The following is a 14,007-nucleotide window of genomic DNA, read 5'->3' as shown; positions in this document are numbered from 1 at the left end:
GGAATAGCACCCTGCAAGAGACATGCTTATCTCTTTCAGCATGAAAGGAAATCAAGTCTGTTGCAAGAGAAATGTCCTAAACAGTCTGGCCTGGAGGATTCCCCTCCTCAACTCCACTCCTCACTTGGCTGAAGTCCTCTCACTATTCTAAATCCATGGCTCCTAAGAATCGCAGGATCTGAGGCAGTTCAAGCACTTCACAATCTGACAGTAGCCTACTTTTTTAGTGTTGTACATCTCTCTCTCTCTCTCTCTCTCTCTCTCTCTCTCTCTCTCTCACACACACACACACACACACACACGCACACACACACACACACACACAAGATGTTCTCACCAAATGGCACTACTATTTGCTGTTCCTGGAATCTGACACTCTTATTTCTCATCCTTGGGCATAGGCTGTGTTCCCAATCTTAAAATGGACTCCTTTCTTATTTATAACTCCTAGAGTATTTATTCCAAGGTTCAGCTCATGTGCCATTTCCTACCAGGGACCTTTTTGTACTCCCCTAATTGTCAGCATTATCTCCTTTCTTCATAAATGTACGTACATGTGTTTGTATGTGTATATATACATATACACACATTATGTGTCTATATTATCAGGCATACAAGATTTAGAGGTAGCTGATGGTTTAGTGGGTAGAACATTGGATCTGGAGCCAGGAATTCAAAACCAGTTTCAGACCCTTAATAGCCATATGATCCTGAACAAGTAATTTAACTTTTTGCCTTCAGTTTCCTCAAATGTAAAATGGGGATGATAATAGAACTGTCTCTCAGGGTGGTTGTGAAGACCAAATGAGCTGATATTTGTAAAAATATTGGTTTTTAGCACATAGTGGTACAATTTAAATGCTTATTCCTTCCCTTCCCCTTATGTAAACATATATCTATATGTGTATGTGCTTGTATTATTCGTTTACAAAATAATAATGTTGCTGTTTAGTTTTGTTTAATTTTCTGTGACCCTAGGAACCATAGCATGCCATTACTGTCCATAGGATTTGCTTTAGACTTGGCACTGCTTCTCCTACTTTGATATCTACATAATATCAAAGTAATTTAAGGAAAGTCCTCAGTTTTTGACTGGATACTGGAGTGGTGGATTAAAACAAAAAGTAAATGACTTGCCCATGTTCACACAGCTAGTAAATGGCTGAAGTTAGATTTGAACTCTGATCTTCCCAGCACTCTATCCACTGAACCACCTAGTTGCCTCACATAATAATAGCAACAAATATTTATAAACTGTTATAGACTTCAGGGAGATTATTTCATTTGATCCTCAGTACAAATCTGTGAATTAAGTACTCTTATTAACCCCATTTTACAAATGAAGACCTTGATTAATTATCTTCCCCCAGTGGAGCTTCTTGAGGGCTAGGACTATTTATATTTTAGTATTTGGATCCACATACTATAGTATGATCCCTAGTAAAGACCTCCGATCCCCTTCAATCAAGGAAACCCCCTTACAACATCTCTAACAAGTGTTTACCCAGCCTGTGCTAGATGGCCAAAGCTGCTGTCAAAGATCTAATGGGAAATACCACAAGTGGTTAAAGAGAATAGACATCTCTCTGTAGCTGGAGACAACGGAGGGGGGCTAAGTTCAAGGGATGAGTAGATGTGCACAGATGTTGAGCTCCTTTGGCCTTTGGCCCAATGACTCAAGTCATTCTTCTACAATTTGAATATTCCATAATCAAATGGATCTGGGAGCTTTCGCTAAAGTTGGCAATGGCAACCCATCCATGTTGGCCTATCTCATGCCACTCCTGTCTCTGTCTTCCTATAAATACACATATATCAACATACACTCATTATATATACAATATATGCATATATACACACTCACATGGAAATCTACTTAACATACTGGAGGGTTTTTCTATTAGAGAATTTAAAAAAGACATGTTCTAGCCTTTAGGCAGTTAGGTGATGTGGTGGATTAAACACTGGACCCAGAGTCATGAAGACTGAAATATTGGAGTATGCTGAGGTGTGTTGATGTTGTAATCCACCAAGGGATGCCCTAGTCCCCTTTAGTGAGGTAAGGCAGCTGGGCCTTACCACACTAGGCCAGGGCGCCAACCAGTCTTCCATAAAGTTGTTGATGTAAAACTAACAGTTTTATTAGTAAAACAAAAGGTAGGGAGGGAAGATTTAGAAAGGGGATGCCCTAATCTCTAAGGTCTCTCACTTCCCACTTCCCCCTAAGTCCATCACGAGATGGAGTCTTTGTGATCCTGACACTCCCTAAGACTTCCCTGCTTCTGGCTAATATTCCCCAAACCCTCTCTATTCTTCCTGACACTGTAAATCCTCCCTGGTTGATTTAGATTGATGTTGATAAGTTTCCAAGATAGATAAGGATGAACTTTAGGTGTCTGAGTTCACTCTAGCTGGACCGGGCCTGAGGTGAACACCTCAGCCCTCACACCAACAAGGGACTCTGGATAATGTTTTTCTTCATCAGAGTTGAGAATAGATAAGATCTTCTTTAGGTATGGTTCTTCTTGGGAGAAAAGGTACTCCCAAAGGAAATTAAAAGGTTTCCCTTCTCTCAACAACAGGCTTGGTAATACAGGCTCAGCAGAGAACAGCTCCTTGGTTTCTCAGCTTCAGGACAGGAAGAGTCAAGCAGTTGGTCATTGCACCTTCAAAAACTCCCCCTTCTCTCACCACTTTCCATAATCTTTTCCTGTAGTGTTTCTAGCATGCACTCATGCTAGACCATCTTCAACTTTACTTAAACTAACTCCTATTTTCATATTCTCATCTCTATAAGACTGAGTTTAAATATGGCCTCAGACTCTAACTAGAAGTACAACCCTGGCCAAGTCATTTAACCTTTGATTGACTCAGTTTCTTCATATGTAAAATGAGGATAATAATATCACCTACCTCTCATGGTTGTTGGGAGAATAAAATGAGGTATTTATAAAGAACCATTGCAAACCACTGGAAATATAAATGTTATTATCATCATTATTCTTTTCCAGTTGCTTGACCTTGAGAAAATAATTTCACCTTTCTGGACCTAAGATTAGAGTCTGAAGGGATCTTAGAGATAATAAATAGAGTTATTTGCTCAAAGTCAGCCAGGCAGTAAACATCAGAGGTAGTACTTGAACTCAGATCCTCTCATTCCAGAGTTAGTGATCCTTCCACTGTACCAGACTGCCTCCCAATGATTCCTATTTTAATGGAAATCATTGCTTCCCAAACTCATTCCTTTGATCTTAGAATTCTCAACTATTATAATTGTTGTACTATTGTACAGATGGATGAATATGTTGGTTAATTCTGGTTTCCAATGAGGAATGAATGGAAAATGGACAATGGGGGTGTTTGAACAGAAAGGGAGTCAAAGAGGGACAGTCTTTATGGTTCCATTTAGGGGCCATGGAGAAGCAATGGGGAGGCTCCATAGAGGAGTCATGGAGGAACTACATGGGACTCCATAGAAGGACCATGGGGGAGCTAAGGAGGTTTTTGTAGAGGAATCACAAAGGAGCTATGTGGGATTCCATAGAGGAGCCATGTAGGAAATATGTAGGGCTCCATAGCAGGAGCAGAGTAGGGCTATTTCTTGAGGCTCTGGAGACCCTGGGCTGGGACAAAGAAGTTTTGCCAGCTAGTTTCCTCCTCCATCATCTGTCCCTTGGTCAAGAGGCTGTACCTAGGAAAAGACGCTCATCATTTCACTATCAACTTGAACAAGGCAGGTAAATATATTACAAAAGTCAAAAAACAAACATATATAAGCTGTTATGCCAGGAAGCCACAATCCAATTGGAAATGAGTCATAGGTGAATGCTCTTTGGAATGATCCATATATGTCCCTGTTCTGCTTCACTGAGAGGGATTATTGGGAGCTTACAGTGCAAGGGTAGAAATTGTCTGAAAAACTGCTGGGATGTGACCATTCCAGGCTCAGTAAAGCTGGCCTTAAAATTGTTGGATTTTCTTCCTCAGTGGGTAATTTTAGTCTGTGGTTTCTGAATTTAGAAAATGTGTTAAGATTTGGAAAGTAGCAGTGCTTAATAGTAGAAAGAATAATGGTGCTGGAGTCAAGTAACTGGAGTTCTAATCTTAGCTTTTACCTGAGCATCCTTGGGTAAATCACTTAACTTTTGTGGGCTTCAGTTTCTTCCTCCATAAAATAAGGGAGCTGGACTAGGAAAGTGATGTCACACTCAAATAGAAATGGGGGACACTAAATTATATATAAGGATCTCTTTGGGCTGCACACTGGCTTAGAAAATCACAGATTAACATTATCTATATTTTATTATATTTTTATTTATTTTGTCAAATATTTCCTAATTAAATTTTAATCTGATTTGGGCACAATAGTGCCCCTAGAAGGCATGTTTAATACCTCTGAACTCCAACTCTGGTCCCTATCCAGTCTTTGAGAAAGGTCCTGGCAATTTCTACTTTCAGAACTGACTTTGAGAATCATTTCCAATCTTCCAGGCAAATATGGGCAAAAACTGCACCCTATGTATTTAGACAGAACAAACAAAAGCTTATTTTTGTGTCATATACTCTTTTGATAAGTTGATGAAGTCTATAAATCCCTTCTCAGGAAAAAAAAGTTTGCTTCCCATATTTTTAATGAAAGAAAATGCTATATTTTAGTAGGAGGTTAGTGATAATAAACTCCAAGTTCAGGATCCCCTTAAATCTATCCATTTATCCTAAAATAAGAACCCCCTGCCCTAGAGATAGAGAACTCAGAGATTACAATAGTGGGCTCAACCTAATATGACGTAGTAGAAATAAATGTAAAGTTCTAATAGGTTCAAAAAATCAACTGCCCAAAAATAAACTAGAGAACAATTCATATGGAAAAGATTTAGAGTATTTAGCAGGTTCAATATGAGTTAACAACATGGCATGGCAACCCAAAGGGATAATGCCAGATGAGGCTCCACTGAAAAAGGTATACAGTGCTGATTGAGTAAGAGGATAATTCCAATGCTCACTGTCCTGCTCACATCACTCTTAAATATTGTCTCCAGTGTTAAGTACCACATTTTAGCAATGACATTGATAAGCTAGGGTGCATCCATTTGGAGGGAACCATGATGGGACCCAGAAATCATGCAAAGTGTTGTGTCTTAGGAGTTTCATCTCTATCTTCTCTTGAAGTCACAGAATTCCTGTATTGGAAAAGATATCTAAGGTTATAAAATCCAATCCCCTATACAACTCTGAAGGAACACCTTCAGTTAACCCACTTCTTCATAGTGGCAGTCCATTACACTTTTGAAAACTCTACTTACTAGGAAGTTTTTCATTAAAACTGAATTTGCCTCTCTCCAATTCACACCCTTTACTATTTCCTATTCTCCATCTTGATAGCAGTAGGACCTGAAGGCAGGAATTGTGGGAAAGATATGGGTGATCTGGGATGTCAGTGGACTTTGTCATCTGTCCTCTAGATTTCTCTGGTCTTGGGGCTGGAATGGCCAGGGAAAGAGGTGGGGAAAGGGACATTTTCAGGTAAAAAACTTCTAAATCAGATTTACCTCAGTTTATATCCTCTCCCTCCCTTGTCTTTCCTTAGACAATACCTCATTATTCCTCTCCTATAATTAAAAAGAAAGATTATCATAATGAGATTTCTATGATTTCAAGTTAATGGGCCTGCCCAGCAGGAGCTATGATGTAATTATTCCTAGCTTGTTCTGTCTGTGTCAGAAAAACTCACTTTTTGGAGGATAGTAATGACTATGTATGGATATGTGAATGTATTTCCATATGTATATGTGTAGGGAGAATGTTGGCATGTTTAAATACATTAATGTGCTAATCTAGAATGCCATAGCAGAGGTTCACTTTCTAGCCCTGGTTATGGTCCTCAGTCTGTTTTCCAAGAATTATATGTGAGGGTAATTAGGTAGAAGAGTAGACAGAGAGCCAGGCCTTGAGTCAGGAGGATCTGGGTTCACATTTGACCTCAAATCTTTCTTAACTGTGTGATCCTGAGCAAGTCACTTAACCTCATTCATATAGCTCTTGCCCTTCTGTCTTAGAGTTATTACTAAGTCAGAAAGTAAGGATTAAATAAAAAGAAGTGTGAGGTTCCTGAAGGTGGGAAGTACAGAGGGTTAAACTATGAAGTAGGATTGCTTTCAGGGACCTTCCTGAAGAGGAACAATTTTTTAGCATTCCTCTTCTCAATGGCATCCTCCACCTTCATTCTGTCATCAGCTGGTGGGTCTTGAACAATCCCTTGACTTTCTAGGAGGCACACCTCCAACTGGCTGGTTGACTCTATCTATTCTCCACTAGAATCCCAGGATGTCAAGGTTTGAAAGGGCCATCAGATGTCATGTAATCCAATTCATGCCTAAGCAAAAATCCCTTCTAGAATCTACCTGGCTCCATTTGTACAAGCAACCTATGCTTGAAGACTTTTAGTGATGGGTGGAAGGAGCCTCTCAAGGCAATTCAGCTCACTCATCAAAGCTACATTTCTCTCTTTGCATCTTCTGTCCATTGTTCCTTTATCTGTCCTTTGGGGTCAGGCAGAATAATTCTAATCCTCCTTCCACATGGTAGCTCTTCAAATACTTAATGATGGCTATCATGCCTTACCCCCCCCCCCCCACACACACATAATTTTTCTTCTCTAGGCTCACCATCCCCAAACTCCCTCAAGAGTTCCTCTAATGGCATCATCCTTCACACTCCTCTAGAAACCTTCCAGATTTACATGGCCTTTCTAACATGTGGTGATGTGTTCTGAGAAGAGTAGCCCATACATGGTGGAGACTATCATTTTCCCACCCAGTCTGGAACATTGTGACCTCTTTTAATTCTGCCAAAGACTCCATTAGCTTTTCTAGCTGATTCCTATTGGGCTTGTAGTCCAATGGAAAACCCATTAAGCTTCAGACCAAATGATAACCTGGTGGGAACTGGTTTTAGGATCTGAGACAACATGCCCTTCTTCTCAGGAACATCACCATTTAACAATGGATAACTTTTTTTAATGGTAATACAAAAAATATAACCCAAAAGGACATGGCTATTATATGAGGTATCTTCCAAGATAATAATGGAGAGATGACAGCATTCTTTTTTAAACCTGTTTTCTGTGCCAAGGGACAGAGAAGAATAGGCAAAGAGGAGCCAATCAAATCACAATGGAAATGAGACCTAAATGTCCATTGAGATCCCTTCCAGCTCTGGGATCCTAGCTATGGAAGATGGTGACTAGGGCCCACTACATTTGGTGACTTCCCCTCTCACAGCAGAGTGCATCAGCCAACCCAGTGTCTGGGGAAGATCAACAGTGATGTATTTAGAGAGCTTTCTCACAGAAATATAGGCCAATTCTGTTTGCAGACTAAGTGGGGAAAAAAGGTGCTTAATGTTCATGTCATTAAGAAAAATAATGATTTCCTTTCAGGGTACACATAAAGCCGGACATGTTTTGCAAGACTAATTAGCCTAAAGCTCGAGTTCCTGGGCAAATGAATGGTGGGAGAAGAGAGTGGTGGGATGATCAGAACAGGCCTCTTCCTTTCTGAATTTGAGATGTGAAGTGGGCTGAGCACATTGGGTCTAAGGCCTCTTTACCAAAGCAAAGAGTTGGAAACTCTTCATAAAATCCAGAATGGGTCTGGATACAAGTCAAAGCTAGGATGGAGCCTAAAGACTCTGGGATTTGTCTCTTGAGGATACACCCCACACCTATCCTGTGCTTCCCAATAGAGGGAAGCACATTCTGGGGACAGAAATGGGTTCTAAGATCTGCTGGAGTCTGGGATAGGTAGATATTCTAGGGACATGGTTCTGATTCTCTATATTGTTGTTATTGTTTTGTTTATTAGTCATATCTGACTCTTTATGACCTCTTTTGGGGTTTTCTTGGCAAGGATACTGGAGTGGTTTGCCATTTCCTTCTCTAGCTCATTTTACAGGAAACTGAGACAAACAGGGTGAAATGACTTACCCAGGTAACCCAACTAGTAAGTATCTGAGGCTGGATTTGAACCCAGGTCTTCTTGACTTTAGGCTTGGCAATATACCTATTGTACCACCTAGTTGTTTCATATAAGTGGAGGCCATTTTGGAGAAATGAATCAATATTGAAGGATTTCGGCAAGTATGTTTCATTTTTGTTCTGTGTTATTTCCTGTGCCTGGTGCATAGCATGACATTAATAAATGTTTTGATTGATTGGTTTATCAACTAGTGATATAAACAGATCTGAGCTTTAGGAAGATATATTTGGCTTTGGTATGAGAAAAGAATTGGAGGGAGAAATGGAGGGTGTCAGGGCAATTTGTTAGGAGACTCTTCCAATAGGGATTGTGAAGAGACCAGGGCCTGAGGTAGGGTGGTGACTCTGGGAGAAGAAAGGAGACACATGGGAGAAATGTTGGGAAGGTAGAAGTAGTAGCATGATTTGACATTTGATTGGATGTGAGTGATAAGGAGAGGTAAGGGCCAAGAATGACTTTAAGGTTACAAGCCTGAGGGACAAGAGAAATTGTGATGATTAGAACAGAAATAGGAAAGTTGGGAGGAAGAGTTGCTTTTCAGGGGAAGACAATGAGATCACCTTCGGAGCTGCTAAGTTTAAGGTACAGGTGATGGGTGGTGGATGGAAGTCTTGAATGGGGAGTTGGGAAAACTTGAGTTTAAATTCTGCTTCAGTTACTCACCAATTGTGTGATCCTAGGCTAACCATTTGATTTTTCAGCCTCAGTTTCCTCATCTATAAAATTAGGTTAATACTGCCAGGATTGTTGTGAGGATCAAATGAGGTGACATACCTAAAGCCCTTTGCAAACATTAAATTTTATAAATGTGCATTATTATTATTAATCAAATGGAGATGTTTGATTGGATGGTTACAGAGGGGTCTGATCCAAAGGGATCTTTTCCCATGTGTATACATTGTTTTGGGGTATTTCTTCTTGCCCTCCATCCATATCCTTCTCCATTGCCATTAGAGGTGAGAGAAACCCTGGGTTCTGAAAGGCTGTTCCAGAGAAGTATGGGATGCTTCAAACCCCAGATTTAATAGATACTACTTGTGTGATCTTGGTCATCACTTGATCTTCCTTGGCCTCCATTTATTCATCTAGAATATAAAGAAGTTGGACCAAAAGTTCTTTGAGGATCCTTCCAACTTTAGAACTAAGGCTCTGTGAATTGTCAAAGGTCTTATCACAGTGGAATGACTTCAGGCATGGATAGGGCAATGGATACCATGCTGCCTCTCCTATGGCTGTCTAGTTAAGTATATAGAAAAAAAATCATTTCCACAGGACTGGATCCAGGGGAAGGGGATTTTTTAGCCACGGCAACTCATGAAAATGGTTTTTAGGGTGTCTCTTTGTGTCAATAAAAAAATCAACCTGGAAGCTGTGAATTAAGTGTACGTGTACTTGAGTGTAGGGTTCCAATGATGTGGAAGAGAAGCTTATTGCAACTTTGGCACATACCTGGTTTCCTTCTCTATCTTTTCCTATATCAGTGGAGGTAGTACTTTTGAGTTCCTTTTTCTAGGAGTGCTTTCCCTGACTGTCTCTATCTCTCCCTCTTTATCCCCCCACCTCACCTTTCACTTCTTCTACATTCCTCCTTCCTTCCCCTGTCTTCTCTCTTAGGCTCTGACAAAGAGGTCATTTTACCCATCGCTTGCAGTAGTTGAAAAGGGACCAGAAACCTTACTGTCAGGGTGATATTTATCTAGAGGACATTAGTATTTTCCCAGGGAGATGTCAGTATTAGGCAGTAGCAGTCCCATTCCCCCAAATCTACTTAGTCACTAGGGTCTCTAGGATGTAAAGTTGGCCATTGAGTAGTGTCTGGTGCGTTAGGCAGAGAGGAGTAACTGAGATGCTCATTTCTACAGACCACTTCCAGTTTGAATTTCCTGATCAGAGTGCATGTCAGTGATGCTCTTATCATCCAAGGCTCATCTCATATTGGACTAGGAGGAGAAGCAAGTAGAGGCCATGTGAAATGGATGAACACCTCTTTGGGCAGCTCTTCCCTGAGCTCTTAAAAGTCTCCTCCTCCAAGGGTTATTGAGTATATCAACTGAGAATGGACTATATTGAATGGAAGTTTCTTGAGGTCAGGAACTATTTCTTTCTTTGTCATTTCATCCCCAGCAGCTACCAGCCTATATGATGGAAGACACCCAATAAATAGTTCCAGATTGACTGATCAAATTTACATCTAATAGGTGCTTAATCAATGTTAGCATGAATTGCTATTGAAAAAGCAAACTCCAATTTGTCTTCAGCTCTATGAACCCCTGGATTGGAGGGACTTTCCCATCCTCTTGCAGAGCACCAAATGACCAGAGGAAGTCTTTTCTTAACCAATAGCATTTTATTGTCTGTTATAAATAGTCTCCATTTGTTCCCTATGTACAGTTGTAAAATAGTTTATAACCTTACACCCTCACCCACCATTCAGCATCTTTCTATAAATTCCATGAAAATTGAGTAGGAAATGAGTCTCTTTTCTCAGCCCACAAGCCCAGCTTCCACATGGAAAACCCCAAGAAAAGAATACAGTAGAGCAGGCAACACGCTTGTAACTCTTGCTACACAGTAGCAGGAGATGGGACGGAGAGGTTCCCCTCTCTCTGCAGGGTTGGTCAGGAGGACAGGCTCTGCAAGATGTTCGTGATGGACCAGTGCTGGCCAGAGCACTTCTGCAGCACGAGCTGGAACCCAAATTCATTGTCACTGTTTTCCTGCAGCTCTAGGCAACGCTTGGATCGCCGGTTCTGGATGGGCCCTTCCTGAAAAGTCAAAGCCGAGAGTTGGGTCAGGGGACAATTATAGTCCAAATACTAGTTATGGATGCAGAAAGTAAAGCGTGAGTGTGTGTATAGAGGGATAGAGTAGGATACAAGACAGGACAAGAAAGATCCCTTCTATTCACTCCCTGTTTGTGCCAGGGAAATAAGGAGCTACATAATTATTACATTATCATGACCATCATATTCAGATGACAGATACCCAGTGGGTTGCTGCTGCTATTGCTGACAACAATAATAGTATTTATATAGTGCTTTAAGGTCCACATGTTATCTCTTTTGATCTTCTTAATAATCCCATAGGGCAAGTGATATTATCCTGTTTTTAGATGAGTAAACAAAGGCTGAGAGATTTTAAGTTGTGAGAATTTATTTTCCTTATACTGTATTATTTTTATATCAGGGTCTTGGATTATAAAGGCTCAGAATCATTCCTATATACTAAGGGAGAATTCCTGAGCCAGTTCTCAGATTTGGCTCCTTTCAGTCTATAGATTTTTGCATTTTTTTTATCCCAAGGATTGTGGTCTTTTCACACAGACACTGACTAACAGGAAAAGTTCAACAATGATACTTTTTTTTTGGTGACATCCATCTGTGGGAATGGGGAGAAGTAGAAAGGTTTATGGACCACTTCCTAATTAGATAGATTGCCGATTAGAGATGTTGTTTTTAAACCTTTACCTTCTGTCTTAGAATCAATACTGGGTATTGGCTCTAAGGCAGAAGAGTGGTAAGGGCTAGGCAATGGGGGTTAAGTGACTTGCCCAGGGTCACATATCTAGGAAGTGTCTGAGGCCAGATTTGAACCCAGGAGCTCCTATCTCTGTACCTGACTCTTGATCCACTGAGCCACCCAGCTGCCCCCAAATTAGAGATATTTGGGGATGTTCAAAGAAGGAGCCAAATAATGAATTCCACCCCCAAAAATGTATATAGGTACGTGGATTAGGAGTGTCTTTTCATCTTATGATGGTTGAGATGTCTTGACTGGCTAAATAATAAATTATTTTAATAGTAAGAAAAATCATTTTCTTGAGATAATTTTAATTGCTACAAAGTCAACTTGAAGATTGTGACCATGAAAGTATCAAAGGAGCAATTGGAAAGAGCCATTTTATCGAAGCTATATCTAAGAATCCTCTTTGCAAAATACCTGACAAATGGTCATCTAGTATTTACTTGAAGACCCCAAGTTAGAGGGAAACCATCACCTACCAAGGCAGACCATTCTACTTTTAGAGAGCTCTAAATGGTAGGAAGTTTATTGTGGTATATGGTGTAATATATTGACCTAAAGCTAATTTCTTCCAAATTGTTTTCCACTTTTCCAGCAATGCTTATCGAAAGTTATTTCCTAGGTAATTTATATTTTAGGTTTTTGGAACACTAACCTTATTCATGTTAAATATGAGGAAATGGGCTCAGGGAGAAGCAATATATCTTTTAAAAAAAATAACCTTTATCTTCTGTTTTAGAATTGATAACAGGTATCAGTTCCAAGACAGAAGAGTAAGGTTTAGGAAAATTTGGACTAAGTGACTTGCTCAGGGTCACAGAGCAAGGAAATGTTTGAGGGCAGATTTGAATCCAGTACCGCCCATCTACATACCTGGTTCTCTCTCCATTGCATCACCTAGCTACCTTAAAATGATGTGTCTTAAATCACACCAGAGCCAGAATTTGAACCCAGTTTATCTGATTACTAATCCAGTGTTTTTCTTCCATACCACACCTTTCTCTTCATAACATATCTTCTGATTGGTAAGGATTAGTCTTGAACCCAGATTTCCTCACTCCTAGTCCAGTGCTCTCCTTGACTTCTCCAGTAGAATGGTTCCTCCTTGAGCATCATCTGAGATGTGAGTGCAGGGAGTTACTTGTGAAGTAGCTCCTTGGGAAAGTTGCAGAAATAGTTCTCTGGGTTTGAGCAACAGGAGGGATTCAGTAGGTACTTGAGTCAATTTTGGAGAGTAGCTACCATTTGCAAGTATTAACTGATGTAGGGATCCTAGCAGATTTCAAGACCAATATTTTTCATTTATGTGAATTTTTTTATTCAATATGGAAAGCAAGAAATTGAATATGATCTGAGGCTGAATTAAGAGAGGCACTAAATGTGGGAATTAAGAGGGTTACAATCTCGATCTAATATCCCCTGGTCAGATCATATCTGTCCAGCTCTGGGCACCTTATAGTGGGAAGGATATTAATGTTCAAGAACATCCAGAGAATGATGAAGATAGTGAAAGGCCTTACAAAGGTCAGCCCACAGAATTAGTGATAGTCTAAAGAACTAAGTGAACTACTGAGGCATGTGAGTTGAGGAAAATCATGGATTATATTCACGTCACTATCAACAGATAAAGCCCTGAACTAGTAAAGAGAAACAGACCTGGGTCCAAGATCTAGTTTATGGTATTGCAAAAACTAGACCTAGAAGAGACTTGGGAGAGTTCAAGTTCCAATATCATTATTTTTATAGATGAGGAAAATACAGCCTAGAAAAGTTGACTTATGTAAGGTTGTCAAAGAGAAGTTTGGGATTTTAATCCAGGTCTTCTCATTCCAAATATAGTAGGTATTCTTTTCAGTATGCATTGGCAATTGCATCTGCCCCTCACAGTGGTTGTATATGATAATTAAAAAAAGGTTTCAAAAGTGGCATGTGGATGCTGATGTCTACCAATGTGGTCCCTTCAGGGAGATGGTTCTCATGGGCAGGGAATGCGTCTGTGTAGACACTGATATCTATATACCCAAACAGGTAGAGTACATATCTGTCTCAGATGGCTTTGGAGTATGGTTTACTGGAGAGAGAACCGATATTGTAGTCAACACCACAGTACAATGAAAGGAGTGTTCAATTTAGGTGGAGGATCTGAGACTGAATCCCAGGTCTATCACTTACTACCAGCTAGATGGCAAGGAAAATAGGGTACCAGGAATGGAGTCATGAAGACCTGAGTTCAAATATGATCTCGGACATTTACTAGTTGTGTCACCTTGGACAAGTAATTTGAGTATCAATTTTTCTCATCTGTAAAATGAATTCTAATAACAGTACATACCTCCTAGAGCTATTGTTCTTTTGTTTCAGATGTGTCTGATTCTTACTGATCCCACTTGAGACTTTCTTGGCAAATACTTGGAACAGTTTGCCATTTCCTTTCCCAGCTCATTTTATA

The 14,007-nt window shown here is 40.1% G+C and overlaps 1 protein-coding gene across 6 annotated transcripts in view; it reads right to left on the bottom strand.

Annotated features, from left to right (window-relative positions):
• Positions 1-10,363: 10,363 nt before the first annotated feature.
• The window catches only part of GALNT18 (polypeptide N-acetylgalactosaminyltransferase 18), a 476,899-nt gene continuing 473,255 nt past the window's right edge, over positions 10,364-14,007 (bottom strand). For all 6 annotated transcript variants that reach the window (XM_001379569.4, XM_056802082.1, XM_056802084.1 and 3 more), the window contains one exon: positions 10,364-10,801. In XM_001379569.4, coding sequence (XP_001379606.1) covers positions 10,655-10,801 — 147 coding nt within the window. In that variant the 3' untranslated portion in view covers positions 10,364-10,654. The remainder of the gene's footprint in view (positions 10,802-14,007) is intronic.

This window comes from Monodelphis domestica, chromosome 6, assembly GCF_027887165.1.
Source record: "Monodelphis domestica isolate mMonDom1 chromosome 6, mMonDom1.pri, whole genome shotgun sequence".
In the NCBI taxonomy this organism is placed as follows: Eukaryota; Metazoa; Chordata; class Mammalia; order Didelphimorphia; family Didelphidae; genus Monodelphis; species Monodelphis domestica.
This window is presented reverse-complemented; position numbering and strand designations above follow the sequence as displayed.